Source organism: Scyliorhinus canicula, chromosome 13 (assembly GCF_902713615.1).
Source record: "Scyliorhinus canicula chromosome 13, sScyCan1.1, whole genome shotgun sequence".
NCBI lineage: Eukaryota > Metazoa > Chordata > Chondrichthyes > Carcharhiniformes > Scyliorhinidae > Scyliorhinus > Scyliorhinus canicula.
The window spans coordinates 93134219-93149499 of record NC_052158.1 but is presented as its reverse complement, the minus strand read 5'-3'; the positions used below and the strand labels follow the sequence as shown (position 1 = coordinate 93149499).

Genomic DNA, 15281 nt, shown 5'->3' with positions numbered 1-15281 from the left:
AGTTGCAGGAGGGGGCACATATGGTCGGGGTCGGTTCCTAGAACTCCGTTTTCCACAATGTAGCCGAGGATGGCTAATCTGGTTGTGCGGAAAACGCATTTCTCCTTGTTGTAAATGAGGTTAAGGGCTTGGGCGGTTTGGAGAAATCTCTGGAGGTTGGCATATCATGGTCCTGCTGGTCATGGCCGCAGATGGTGACATTGTCCAAGTACGGAAATGTGGCCCGCAGCCTGTACTGTTCCACCATTCGGTCCATGGTTCTTTGGAACACCGAAACCCCATTTGTGACGCCGAAGGGGACCCGGAGGAAGTGGAAGAGGCGGCCGTCTGCCTCAGAGGACATGAAGTGGTGGTCCCCTGGGTGGATTGGGAGCTGGTGGTACGCAGACTTCAGATCCACCGTGGAGAACACTCGGTAGTGTGCGATCTGGTTAACCATGTCTGCGATCCGGGGAAGGGGGTACACATCAAGGTGCATGTACCGGTTTATGGTTTGGCTGTAATCTACAACCATCCGGTTCTTTTCCCCGGTCCTGACGACCACCAGCTGAGCTCTCCAGGGGCTATTGCTGGCCTCGATGATCCCCTCCCGCAAGAGTCGCTGGACCTCGGACCGGATGAAAGTCCTGTCCTGGATGCTGTACCGCCTGCTTCTGGTGGCGACTGGCTTACAGTCGGAGGTGGGATTTGCGAAGAGCGGGGGAGGGTCGACTTTAGTGTCGCGAGGCTACATACGGTGAGTGGGGTTCGGGGCCTGCCACATTTCAGAGTTAGGCTCCTGAGGTCACACTGGAAGTCCAGTCCCAACAGGAGAGGGGCGCAGAGGTCGGGGAGTACATATACCTTAAAATTGGCGTACTCAGCGCCCTGTATTGCTAGGGTTGAGGTAGTGCACCCCCGGATCTGCACCGAGTGCGACCCAGAAGCGAGGGAGATGGTTTGATGTGCTGGGAAGATTGGGAGTGAGTAGCGTCTTACCATGTCTGGATGAATGAAGCTCTCCATGCTCCCGGAGACGAACAGGCTAGGTGTTTCATGTCCATTTACCCGGACAGTCATCATGGAGCTCCGGAGGCGTTTCGGTCGTGACTGGTCAAGGGTGACCGCATTGGTTGCGGGTAGCCGGCTTGCTCGGAGGTGCTGGGCTGGTCCCAAGGTGGCTGGCCCCGTCGGTCGCACGTGTTGAATGGCGTTGCAGATGGCGGGCAAGATGGCGGCCCCCATCGGTCGCACGTGTCGGGCGGCGAGGAAGATGGCGGCCCCCATGAATCGCACGTGGCGGGCCACGTGGGCGAGGATGGCCAAGGTGGCGGCCCCAGTGAGTCGCTCACGTTGTGCAGGCTGAAAGATGGCTGTCCCCATGGACAACACGAGGCCGATGACGCGTCCGGGAAGGGGGGGGGGGGGGGGGGGGGCAGCAGGCAAGCTGCTACACTGCGGAATCTGCGGGCCTGTGAGTCTGAGGGTCGGGCCTGCGCTTTTGAGGGTTCGGGCCTGGCCAGGAAAACCTTGGTGAAATGTCCTTTTTTTCCCCACAGTCGCTGCAGTTCACGTTCGGGCCAGGCAGCGCTGCCTGGGGTGCTGATGCTGGCCGCAGAAATAGCCCCGTGTTGGACGGGCAGCCGCACGGCACAGGCCTGGGGTACTCTTTGGTCGGGGGTCCACAAGGGGTTCGCGTAATCAGACGGGAATGCGTTGAGGCTTTGGAACGCTACTTCTCGGGAGGAGGCTAGCTTTACCGTCTCTTCCAGGTCTAGGGCACCCTTCTCGAGTAGGCGCTGTCTCACGTAGTTGGACCTGACTCCAGCCACGTAGGCTTCCCGGACGCGAGGTCCATATGTTGAGTGGCCATAACGGTCTGGTAGTTGCAACTTCGTGCAAGGACATTGAGGTTGCGTTGGTACTCCTCCAGCGATTCCCCGGGGCGTTGGCGGCGAGTAGCGAGTTGATGCCGCGCATACACCTCGTTCACTGGCCTTATGTATAGACGCTTCAGCATCGCGGGGACGTCTGCATAGGTGGAAGCTTCCTCGAGTTGTACAGAGATTAGATGGCCCACCCGGGCATGGAGGAGGCTCAGCTTCTGATCGTTGGAGACGGAAGGCGAGGAGGAGGCGGCGAGGTAGGCCTCAAAACAGCGGAGCAAGTGCGAAAAAATCACTATTGCCTCCGCAGTCCGTGGGTCGAGTTCCAGTCAGTCAGGTTTGAGGGCCAATTCCATTGTGGTGTTGTAGTCGATTAAATTGATGCGACCATCAATTCACGCAAAACAAGGAGTAGAAGTAAACTGTGGCTTTAATCGACTAGAACAGTGCCTGCCTGCAACTGCTCTGCTTCTGAGAGCCGCCTACAGGGCTACTGCTCTTTATACCTCCCTTCAAGGGGCCGTGCCAGGGGCAGAGCCCACAAGGGCACCAACATGATACATTCCAGGTAATACCTTACAATGGTCTATAGGTGGAGCCCTCACGGGCAACAGCGTGATACAGTTACATACATGGTGAATGGTTAATGCAATACGTTCACCACATGGATCTCACATGCTTATTGGTCATCAGTATATTAGGTCACATACCAGTGGGTGGCAGCATCTGATTGCACTAAATTTTGATTCAAAAAGCAGAAAATCCTAAAAAAAAACTATACTTTCCATATATATTTAAGATTTTAAACGGTCAAATTAAACCATAATTTCTATTGCGAGAAACTGAAGAAATTTATTCCGATGTTTGCTCCGACACACAATAAATAACAATGCACAGCTTTAAGTAATGTTGCGAAGGTGGGAGCATACCACTATATCACTCTTGTACTGAGGAATTAAACTCTTATGTAATTTCAACCAAGTCAGCTTGCTTTCACTAAAACCAGGAAAAGAAATTATTTGGACTTTAAAATGACTCAGATTAACTCTGGTCATGACCTGGGACGCGATCTACCGGCCGCATTGCACCCGAACAGGAGTGCGACGCAGCTGGTAGATGCCGGTTGAGGCCTCCCACCGCAGGCTTTCCAGCAGCCATGATGTCTTGCGGGACCTACCCAAATCCCGAAAGACCCGAATCCTGCTCACAATGGGCAGGGCCAGGTGCTTATGTAGGTTTTAAGAAGGTTTTAAGAAAGGTTGTAGCCAGGGAACTACTGACCAGTGAATCTCACATCAGTAGCAGGGGAACTATTGGAGAAGATTCTGAAGGAGAGAATCTATCTCCACTTGGAGAGGCCATGTTTGAGCAGGAATAGTCAGCGTGGCTTTGTCAGAGTAAGGTTCTGTCTAACAAATTTGATTGAATTTTTTGAGCATGTGACCAGGTTTGTAGATGAGGGTAGTGCAGTTGATGTAGTTTACATGGATTTCAGCAAAGTCTTTGACAAGGTCCCACATGGGAGACTTATAAAGAAGGCAAATGCACATGGGATACAGGACAACTTGATAAGGTGACACTTGAGGAGTACATGAAATAATTTGCTGGTGGAACAGGCAACTTGACAGACTTCCTGCAGCACCTTACAGCAATCCCAGTGCAGCATTTTAACTCTGTATAACTGTTTAACTCTGCGTATAAACGCATATTTTTGTGTGGTATAGAAACACACAGGGTAATAAGGTACTGGACTCCCCCACCACACTTCCCCCTAACCTCAAACCCCCCTCCCCACTAACCCACAACGCATGCACCCACAGACCTTACTAAATTAGATTATATCAGCTTGGATAACAGGAACTGATGGGTTGCATCCTAGGATATTAAAGGAAGAATTAGCTACAGAGATAGTGGATTCACTACTCCTAAAAACCCTTACATTCTGGAGATGTCCCAGAGAATTGAAAAATTGCCAATGTAACACGCTTATTCAAAAGGGAGGAAGACACAAAACTAATAAGTATAAGAGCTGGAAAATGGGATTAGTATAGTTATGTGCTTGTCTTTTACCAGCACAAATATAATGGGCCAAAGGGTCTTTTCTATGCTGCAGACCTCAATGACTCGATAATTCCAGGCCAGTTAGCTTAATATCTGTGAAAATGTCAGAGTATACTATAGAGGATGTAATATTGGGAGCATTTTGAAATACATAATATAATCAAGCAGAAATCATGCCAGACATGAGTGTATTCGGGACAGTTTCCTACAACAATATGTTGTGGATCCTGCCAGGGCCCGGCTATTTTGGATGTGGTAATGTGTAATGAGGCAAGTTGAATAAAACATCCCAGAGAAAAAGATCCCCTAGGAAGCAGTGACCATAACATGGTAGAATTTAGCATTCATTTTGAGAGTGAGAAACTTAGATCAGAAGCAACTGTGCGAAACTTAAGCCAGGGTAATTATAAAGGAATGACAACAGAGTTGGCTGGAGTGGACAGGGAAAGGAGTTTAGCAGGAAAGATGGTTGATCAGCAATGGCAGACGTTTCTGAAAATAGTTCATGATTCACACAAAATATATCCCAGTGAGGAAGGGTAAATCAACTATGGCTAACCAAGGAAGTGAAGGACAGTGCTACCGTGCTGCCCATAATGCTGTATATTAATGGCTTGGATGAGGGAAGTGATTGCACTCTTGCCAAGTTTGCGGATGGCATGAAAATAGGTGGGAAGGAAAGTGGTGAGGATGACACAAAGAGTCTACAGAGAGATATAGGTGAGTGGGCAAAAACATGGCAGATGGAATAAATGTGAAACTATGACTTTGGTAGGACGAATAAAGGAGCTGAATATTATTTAAATGGAGAAAGACTGCAGAAAACTGCAGCACAGAGGGACTTGGTGGTCCTTGTGCATACATCACAAAAAGCTGGCATGCAAGCTCAGCAGGGAAGAGGGAAGGCAACTGGAAAGTTACCCTTTATTTCAAAGGGAATGGAGTATAAACATAGGGAAGCCTTGCTGAAACTATACAAGGCACTAGTTAAGACTATAACTGGAATATTGTGGACAGTTTTGGTCCCCAAATCCAAGGAAAGAAAAATTCGCATTGGAGGCCGTCAAGAGAAGGTTCACCAGGTTGATCCCAGGTATGAAGGGATTTTCCTATGGGAAGTCAAGTAGTGTGGGCCTGTACTCACTGGAGTGTAGGGAAATGAGAAGTGACCTTATTGAGACAAATAGGCCATTTCATGGGGCTTGACAGCATAATGCAGAGTGGTTGTTTACCTTTGTGGGAGAGTTTAAGACCAGAGAGCATAATCTCAGAGTAGGGGGTCTCCAAATTAAGACAGAAATGAAGAGGAATTTCTTCTCTCAGAGGGTTGTGAATATGTGGAATTATTTACCGCATAGGGCTGTGGAGGCTGGGCCATTAGTATGTTCCAGGCTGATATAAGATGCTTCATCATAAGGGACTTGAAGGTTATGAGGATAAGGCAGGAAAGTGGAGTTGAAGATGATCACATATCAGTCATGATCTCATTGAATGGCAGAGCTGACACGATGGGCCAAATGGCTTACTTCTGCTTCTATGTCTTATGAATATTTCATTTCAAATGCAACCTTTTCTGGTTGGCGGAATGTTTCCGTGGCAAGGGTCAGAACATATGGCAATGATTCTTGCTGGACCCACAAGATGCCTAATCACCCAGCCAATATTTTAAATGAGCTATAATCACAGGTCAGGCAAGTTATTTTCAGATGCCTCTTTTTTGTTCTTCAGTAAGGTAACAGACATAGGATGAAGGCAGATAAGTTGATGTTCAGTATATGGAATTTCACAAGGCCACAAAATTGACAAGCTCATGGGATTAGTGAGGGAGTGGCAGTGTGGATATGAAACTGGCTAGAGACAGTGCTAAATACTGTTTATCAGGCTGAAGGGAAATATATAATGGCGTCCCTGAGGGATCGTTATTAAGATCACGACTGATTTTGATATCTATCAATGACCTGGACTTAGATATGGTGAAATAATTTCATGGTTTGCAGTTGGCAATAAATTTGGAAATGTATAGTAAAAATGATGGTGGCCGACTCCAAGAGGACACAGGCATACTGTTGTAACAGGCAGAACCATGGCAGATGACATTTAATGCAATGAAATTGTGCATTTGGAAGGAAACTGCAGAGAGGCAATGTGAATGAAATGGTCCAATTTTAAAGAGGATGCAAGAACAGAGACATGCAGCAGAATTCTCCGTTCTGTGTTGACGCTGGGGCAGGATTCACGGAATTCTACTACAGTAAAACTGGCCCAGCAACTGGACAGATAGCTCAAATGCAGAGCTGTGAATTTGTTACAAGGATACTTGCAGCTATAATGTGTCACAGGAAATGGACTAGAACATACTATTCTTAAGAAATTATCCTGAATACACTCTGTCCATTAACCGACTTGTCCAGCTTACTCATCCCATTGAAGTCAACCTTATCTAAATAGAGAAGCTGAGTAGCTGTTTTACGTTTTTGCATTTCTCCCTTTCAAGCATAACTTTGAACTTGTTCATAATGTAACCACTGTATGTTCATATGAAGCTCACGTACTGTTCATTGCTCGCTCTAATATGGCATGCCCCATGCGGTTCTAGCATGTATTGCTGCAGAAAATTAATTCCGTTCAACAACGTGAGCGTAGCGTTTGACCAAAGACAGCTCTAGTGGCTGGAGACAAAGCTATATGCATTTATAAACAAAGACATAATGTGCATATGCAATTTATCATGTGAAAGCAGAGGTCTTGTAATTCAGAAGAATGGACATCTTTGCTCTACTGATATAGGTCCAATGGTATAATTTGATGTTTACACAGGTTTCTGGTATTTATTCCAACTTAGTTCAGTCATCAATATTTTATTACTTTCATTTCAGTATATCTTGCTTAGTTGATCAAGAGGTATTGTGCCAAATGCCCCCATATTGCTATTTTCTTCAAATCATTGCTGTTGAGATGACGGGTTCTCTAATGCAATTGGTTTCTGCTCAGGTTTTTGGAGGGAAAAGAACAGAAACAAGCTTTACCAGAAGTAGACCACAATAACTTACTAATTAACTTCTATGCGCATATGCTTGCAAAGCAGTGTTGACTTGGCGATGATTATTTGGAACCGCTACACATGTTCTGCATCAGCAGATAACTCAAATGCAGAGCTGCGCATTTGTTGCAAGGATACTTGCAGCTATAATGTGTCACAGGGGTAATGCCGCTTGTGGTGATAATGATTAGCTGTGCACTTGTTCCACCCTACCCAAGGTCAACACCTCCACCCTATCCCCATAACACAGTGACCCCACCCAATACTAAGGGCAATTTTGGACACTAAGGGCAATTTAGCATGGCCAATCCACCTAACCTGCACATCTTTGGACTGTGGGAGGAAACCGGAGCACCCGGAAGAAACCCACGCACACACGGGGAGGATGTGCAGACTCCGCACAAACAGTGACCCAAGCCGGAATCGAACCTAGGACCTTGGAGCAATTGTGCTATCCACAATGCTACCGTGCTGCCCTAATTTTGAAATATGTTAAGAATTAACAATCAAATATTTCAGCGGGGAGTGGTTGTGGTGGAGGATGAAGAAGATGAACCAAAATTTGTATTCAAAGCTTTCTAACTAAGGCATATGTAACTTCTCTGTAAGATGTGTTTTTGGTAAGCCCTCAAGCCCACACAAGGGTTTTACTTTAAAAAAAACTCTTGGTATTTCTTGCAAGAACACTATAAATGAAAGTAATTTATATAAAGATTTACAGCTTTCGATTGTAAAATGACTTGAAAGCATTTTTACAGAACTTACATTTAATTGGATGAATTATTTCACAAAGATAAACTACCTCTCTTTTCATTCAATATTAAAGAGTTTAAGCTTCTTGCAGCTTTGAAAAATGAGTATTAAAATTATGAAATAATTTGGTAAAATAAACTGGAGGAGCAGTAAATTCCATGCAATTCACCCAAAAAAATTCTATGTTCGGTTTTGGGTGCATTTGGCAGGATGTTTCCCGTTATTCAATGGCAATTTGCCGGGTTTTTTTGGCCTCAGGGAGATTCTATCTGCCGAGGCCGCAATTCGAAGGATTTCCTGGTTACTCACTGATTGGGCGTCATTTAGCCTGATCCCTGCCATTGCCAGCCTGGCACCCTGGCAGTATCAGGGTGGCACTGCCAGTATGCCTAGCTGGCACAGCCAGAGTGCCAGGCTGGCAATGCCAAGCCAAGCTTTGAGCGCTTACTGGGTGCCAGGGAGAGCCAGAGTGCCACTGTGCCCTGTCCCCAACCACCTGGGCATCTCCAATGGCCTGGGAGGATCCCCCAGGTGTGTGCAGAAGTCTCCCAGGCACAGCCGGTGAGTCCCGGGTGCCATGAGAATCCAGCATCTGGGTATTTAAAAGAGTCCAAAGGCTCATTTAAATGTGCTGATCTGGACGTGCCCAGTCAGGGCAAGATCCAGATCGCAATGTCTTGCGAGGTTCCACTGAATTTTGCGACAAGTATTGAGCATTGCAAATCTTGCGAGTGGTACGGCCACACCGGAGTCCGATCACGTGGCCGTTCCATCCAGGCTCCGACCACGTGACCTGTCCCAACCACGTGGTGTTCAGCCTGTCCATCATCCTGATGCACCTGGAGGAAGAAAAGGTAAAAGACGGGACCTTTCCAGACAACCCGCCAAGGCCAACCTCAGCGTGACTAGATCGCGGGGGCGCATTGCCACGCCAGCGAAGCAGGAATGCCTGAGCCAACTCCGGAACGACAGGTACCCGCCCGACCCCACTGAAAAGTGAACCCAACCTAGCCGCCCCACGAGACCAGACCAGCCCATCCACAATCCCCTCCACTGACCCTGACACCATCACCATCATCCACGGCCCCTCCGAACGCCAGCACTTACCTTACGCAAAGCCAGCCCTGCCATCCAAGAGCAGCCACCGACCCAGGAAGAGGGGAAAACGGGCTGGCCTGAGGCCAAAACTTAAATTACGTGGCTTCAAGACTCCTCTCCCCAGCGTACTCCTGCCGAAAGTCCAAGCGATTGAAAACAAACTGTGCGACCTCAACGCTAGACTTACCTCCCAGAGTGGTGAGAAACTGCTGTGTGCTCTGCTTCACCGAGATATGGTTCACTCCGGCCACACCAGACTGTACCATCCAACCCGAAGGTTTTTCAATCCACCGAATGGACCACATGATGGCCTCAGGCAAGTCAAAGGGCTCCTGATCAACACCTCCTGATACTCGGATGTGGTGTCCCTAGCGTGCCATTGCTCCCCAGACCTAGAATACCTAACCGTGAAGTGTTGCCCCTTCTACCTCCCACGTGAATTAATCTCTGTAATCATCACTGCAATCGACATCCCACTCCAGGCGGAAGAGAAGAAAGCACTTGACGAACTACATTCCACCATTAACAACCAAGAAACAAATCACCCCAAAGCCCTGACAATCGTGGCTTCAACCAGGCCAACCTCAGGAAGGTTCTATCCAAACTCCATCAACATATCTCCTGCTCCACCAGAGGTGCAAACACCCTGGACCACTGCTACACAAGCATCAAAGGAGCCTACCGCTCCATTCCCCGACCTCACTTTGGCAAATCTGACCACAAGTCGGTATTCCTACTTCCGGCTTACAAACAGCAACTCAAGCATGCTAAGCCAGTCAAGAAAACCGTGCAGTGCTGGTCCGAGGAATCTGAGGACATCCTCTGCGACTACTGGGAGACTGTGGACTGGTCCATATTCAAGGCCACGGCAGCTAACCTGGACGAGTACGCAACCACCGTCACAGACTTCATCATAAGTGTGTCGAGGACTGTGTACCAAAGACAATACGGGTATTCCCCAATCGGAAACCCTGGCTCAACCAAAAGGTTCACTCCCTGCTGAAGTTCTGGACGGACGCATTCAAGTCTGACGACCCTGACCCTTATCAGAAATCCAGGTGCGATGTACGGAAAGCCATCAGGGATGCAAAAAGACAATACCGCATTGAACTAGAGTCCCAGGCCAACGACACTAACCCACGACGGCTATGGCAGGGCCTACACAAGATCACAGGCTATAAAGCAAGGCCAGGCAGAATATCTGGGGCTGGAGCACCCCAACCAATGATCTGAACAAGTTCTATGCCTACTCTGCATTCCATTCATAGAATCACAGAATGGTTTAGCCCTGTACAGTTGCAGCAAACCTTCCCTATTTTACACTCTTAATTCCCTGCAATAAAGGCCAACATTCCATTTGTCTTCCTAATTACTTGCTGAACCTGCATGCTAACTCTGTGTGACTCATGGACAAGAACACCCAGATCCCTCTGTACTGCTATATTCTGCAGGCTCTCTCCATTTAAATAATATTCTGCTTTTCTATTCTTATTACCAAAGTGGACAACCCCAAAATTTCCCACATTTTGCAAATATACCAAATATGAGCAGAAGCAGGTCATTCAGCCCTTTGAGCCTGCTCCACTATTCAATAAGATTATGGCTGATTTTTTTATGTCCAGAGTTCCACATTTCCATCTACCCCTGATAACACTTGATTCCCTTCCGAACAAGAATCCATCTACCTCCACTTTTAAAATATTTAATGACCCCACTTCCACTGACTTCTGAGGCACAAATTCCAAAGCCAAACAATCTTCTGAGAGAAAAAAGATCGCCTCACCTCTGTCCTGTAAGGGCGACCCCTAATTTTGAAACAGTACTCCCTCGATCTGGACTCACCTACAAGAAGAAACATCCAACACAAACTGGAGGAACAGCATCTCATCTTCCGATTAGGCACATTACAGCCTTCCGGATTTGACTTCAACAACTTTAGACTGTGAACTCTCTCCTCCACCTTCACCACCTTTCTCTTATTTCTATCAATTTATTTTCATTTCTTCCATTGATCTGTTTCTCCCTCACCATTGTCCCCCCCCCCCCCTCCACTGTGCCCAACTTTTCCTATTTGCCCTTTGACACATTGCTCACCTTTGTTCTGCCATTCACACATTCTAACCTCTTTGTGTGCCACTATCAACATCCTTCTTAGCCTTAATCACCAGCATTTATATTCCTTTTGTTTTCTGTCCTCGACATCTTTGTCAATCTCCACCTTTGGTGGGCCCCTATCCAGCCCTACCGCTCCATGCCCGTCCACTATTGGGGCTGGTTTAGCATAGGGCTAAATAGCTGGCTTTTAAAGCAGACCAAGGCAGGCCAGCAGAGCGAGTTCAATCCCATACCAGCCTCCCCGAAAAGGCGCCGGAACGTGGCGACTAGGGGCTTTTCACAGTAACTTCATTTGAAGCCTACTTGTGACAATAAGCAATTTTAACAAAGAGTCATCCAGGTTCGAAACATTCATTCCCTTCTCTCTCCACAGATTTTGTCAGGCCTGCTGACATTGTCCAGTATTTTCTGTTTTTGTTTCAGATGCCAGTATCCGCAGTGATTTGCTATTAATAATAATAATGTTTATTGTCACAAGTAGGATTACATTAACAATGTATGAAGTTATTGTAAAAATTCCCTCAGACATTCCGGTGCCTGTTCAGGTACACAGGGGGAAAATTCAGAATATCCAAATTACCTAATAGCACATCTTCCGGGACTAGTGGGAGGAAACCCACGCAAACACGGGGAAAACATGCAGACTCCGCACAGACAGTGACCCAAGCCGTGAATCGAACCTAGGACCCTGGCGCTGTGAAGCCATAGTGCTAACCACTCTGCTATTGTGCTATCCTCTTATCTTATGTAGTAATCTTTATGTGGTACCTTAGCAAATATCTTTGGAAATTCATATGCATTGCATCTACTGATTTCACTTTATCCACCGAATGAAAATAATCTTTATTAGTGTCACAAGTAGGCTGACATTAACACTGCAATCAAGTTACTGTGAAAATTTGCTGGATACATTATCAAAGAACTTTTAAAAATTGTCAAACATGATTTCCCTTTCATAAAATCATCTTTACTCTGCCTGATTGTAATATGATTTTCTAAAAGCCCTGTGACCTCTTCCAAAATAATGAACTCCAACATTTTCTGAATGACAGATGTTAGGCTAACTGACCTATAGTTTGAACTTTTTGTTTCCTTCCATTCTTGAATAGAGGTGCTACACTTGCCGTTCCTCATGTAGAGGGCATCATGTAATTTTCATTCTCTAATCACAGTGCAAAAGGTCTGTGGGCAAGTGTAGGTTGTAATGAATAGGGAGCAACAATAAATAGTTGTTTGTTACAAAATCTGGGTCAGTAGCTTTAACATAGAAAGAATTTCTGTTGTGAATTACAGAAAGGAATTAAGCAGTTCATGATCACCAAATGATAACTAGTCAGGTAAAAAATTGGCAAGAAATAAACATTTGAAAATACATTAAGAATGCATTTAATGAAAAGTTAAGATTCAAAATTGTTTGGAGGGAGAATTTCACAAGATTGGTCGATGTATCTGAACCATCTTGTGCTAGTTTGTAGAAGTCCAGAATTGGAGAACTGAAATCAAAAGTTGAAAGTATATGAAATTTGGATGGAATTTAAATCATTGCACCCTCCTCCCTCTGAGTGGTGTAGTTGGTGGGGAGGCTCATGCAATCGGGTGGGTAGGCGTGAGGTGGAGACACTTTCCGCCCAATTAAGCTAGGGTTGGGGCAGGTCAAGGATACCCAGTGCGTGGATGCTCTGTGCCTTCTGATTTGACACCCCATGAGAGTTTTGATTAGAAGATGGAAAATACTTCAGATACAAAATAATTTCTCTCCATACTTCCTCTTTATTTTTCTTACCAAATTACATATTAAAAAGGGTTACTATCATATAAATAAATGAATGCCCATATCAATGGGAAATTTTTGAAAGGGAAGAATTATTTAGGCATTATTTTATTTCCTATAAGCTCAAATTAAAGTTGTTGGATTTAGAGCGTAATGTTTCAATGGTTTCTTGGCACAGTAGTTGAAGAAAGATTTATATAACCTTTAATCCATGCCACATGAAAGTCAGTCATGGGGAACTTCTGGTTATTTTTATCTAATGTCAACACGCTAATAGAAATTAAGCTAATTACATTCATTTCGGCATCCGCAGAGATGTTATTGCCAAGAAGAACCAGTATGTGTTTTTTAATGAATTCGGCTTAATGAAAATAAATGAATATATTTTTTGCTCAAAAAGATCTGTCTATTAAAAAGATTTAGGTTGACTTATTATAATTTTTACAGCACAACTCTTAAATCACAGTAAGTCATAGTACTTACATTTTCACTTTTGTCTCCGGCACCCCTCTGCTGATTTGACATGTTTCAACATCATTCCCAAAGTCAATAGGAAGTTGATGGATGCTAAAACAAAATTAAATATTTATTTCTAACAATGAAACTTATTACATTCTCTGCATTTGATGACACAATGCAGTCTCTGCAGTTTTTCAAAAGCAAATTCTTCTGTTCTCAAAATTATGATTAGTATTGCAATATGGATGCACAGATGTTAGCAGTCCTCCAGGACTTCAACTGAATGGTCACTTGACAGTATAGACAGGTGGCTTGACTATGAGAGGCATCACAACAAAACCCAATTGTGTCCTTCCGACATACAATCCCAGCACTTTCTAGCTGTAGTCAATAAACAACAATCATCACAAATGGGAGCTTTGGTAGTTGTTTCCTCTCAATAGACTATTAATACTTAGGCCCTAATTATCACCACCTCTCCATCCCATTTTCCAATGTAAATGGACCGCAATGGGACAAAGCTATAATGAAGTTATACATAAAGGTAAACCATAGTTATATATAGAACATACAGTGCAGAAGGAGGCCATTCGGCCCATCAAGTCTACACCGACCCACTTATGCCCTCACTTCCACCCTATCCCCGTAATCCAATAACCCCATCTAACCTTTTTGGTCTCTAAGGGCAATTTATCATGGCCGATCTACCTAACCTGCACGTCTTTGGACTGTGGGAGGAAACAGGAGTACCCGGAGGAAACTGACATAGACACAGGGAGAACGTGCAGACTCAACACAGACAGTGACCCAGCGGGGAATCGAACCTGGGACCCTGGCGCTTGAAACCACAGTGCTAGCCACTTGTGCTACCGTGCTGCCCAAATATATTTTGGTTGTTCTGTCAGGTATCACTATATGAGAATCTTTACTCATTTTTTCTACTGAATTAGTTAGATTTTTCTGTTTCCTAGTTGTTCCCCTACTCTTACTTTCCTACTCATGCTACTTCAATTGCTAGAACTAAATCCAGTACTGCTTTCTTCCTCACTGGCCCAAAACTCTACTACTCTGAAAATACATCCTTGATCCACTGCAAAAACACTGTCCACCAATATCAGTTACGTTTGGGGGAGGCAGTGGAGTCGTGGTTTTGTCACTGAACTAGTAATCTGGAAACCCAGGTCAGTGTTCTGGTGACCCGAGTTGTATCCCACAATGGCAATTAGTGCTTTTGTTCTCACATCAAATAGATCAACTTCTGCACCATCCCATACATGAACCCAATGCTTTGGTAACATTACAAAGTTATTGATTGACACTGCCTTCTTTTCTTCCTATTCTATTGCTCTTGAACATTTTGTTATCAGTAACATTTAGTTCCCAATTCTGGCACAGATATTGAAAAACATTTTAGAGTATCCAATTCATTTTTTCCAATTAAGGGGCAATTTAGCGTGGCCAATCCACCTATCCTGTACATTTTTGGGTTGTGGGGGTGAAACCCACGCAAACACAGGGAGAATGTGCAAACTCCACATGGACAGTGACCCAGAGCCGGGATCGAACCTGGGACCTCGGTGCTGTGAGGCAGCTGTGCTAACCACTGTGCCACAGTGCTACCCTAATATTGATTTTACTTTCCTATCTAGAGTAAGAGATGCCTCCAACTAACTAATTTTATTTAGGATACAATCAATTTAAACCGGTCCTGTCAATTTGGCTCTTGCTCTTTGCAAATTCCTTGGACTTTCTAATGTGTTTAATACTTTCCTGTTTATCTTTTATCCTTCATGCTGCATCTGCTCTCCTCTCCTTTCTCCCTCAGTTTGGTGTCCGATCATCAAACCAGCTACACTAAGCTTCAAATCCAAGACTGAACCTGAAGCTTTCCCAGTCCATGTGACTCAGTGCCAAACTTGCACATTCCCTGAACAATGAAAGGAGATCATTTGTGAATGTAATAATTTTTCCTGCCTTCCCAGTTTTATACATTTTGCATTTTGGAAGATGTAGTTTCAAACACTGACTAGCGCACTCACTTTTGGACGACATATTTTGCATCATGCACTTGATCCAGAGTGTTCTCCAGTCTATTCAATTCTTCCTGTGATTAAAAAAG

At 45.2% G+C, this 15281-nt stretch overlaps 1 protein-coding gene across 1 annotated transcript in view; it reads right to left on the bottom strand.

Moving 5' to 3' along the window:
• schip1 (schwannomin interacting protein 1) overlaps positions 1–15281 on the bottom strand; it is a 1017794-nt gene that overhangs the window by 782530 nt on the left and 219983 nt on the right. Inside the window, exons 2-3 of the mRNA XM_038817210.1 lie at positions 15202–15266; positions 13187–13270 (exon numbers count right to left, since the gene is read on the bottom strand). Coding sequence (XP_038673138.1) covers positions 13187–13270; positions 15202–15266 — 149 coding nt within the window. The remainder of the gene's footprint in view (positions 1–13186; positions 13271–15201; positions 15267–15281) is intronic.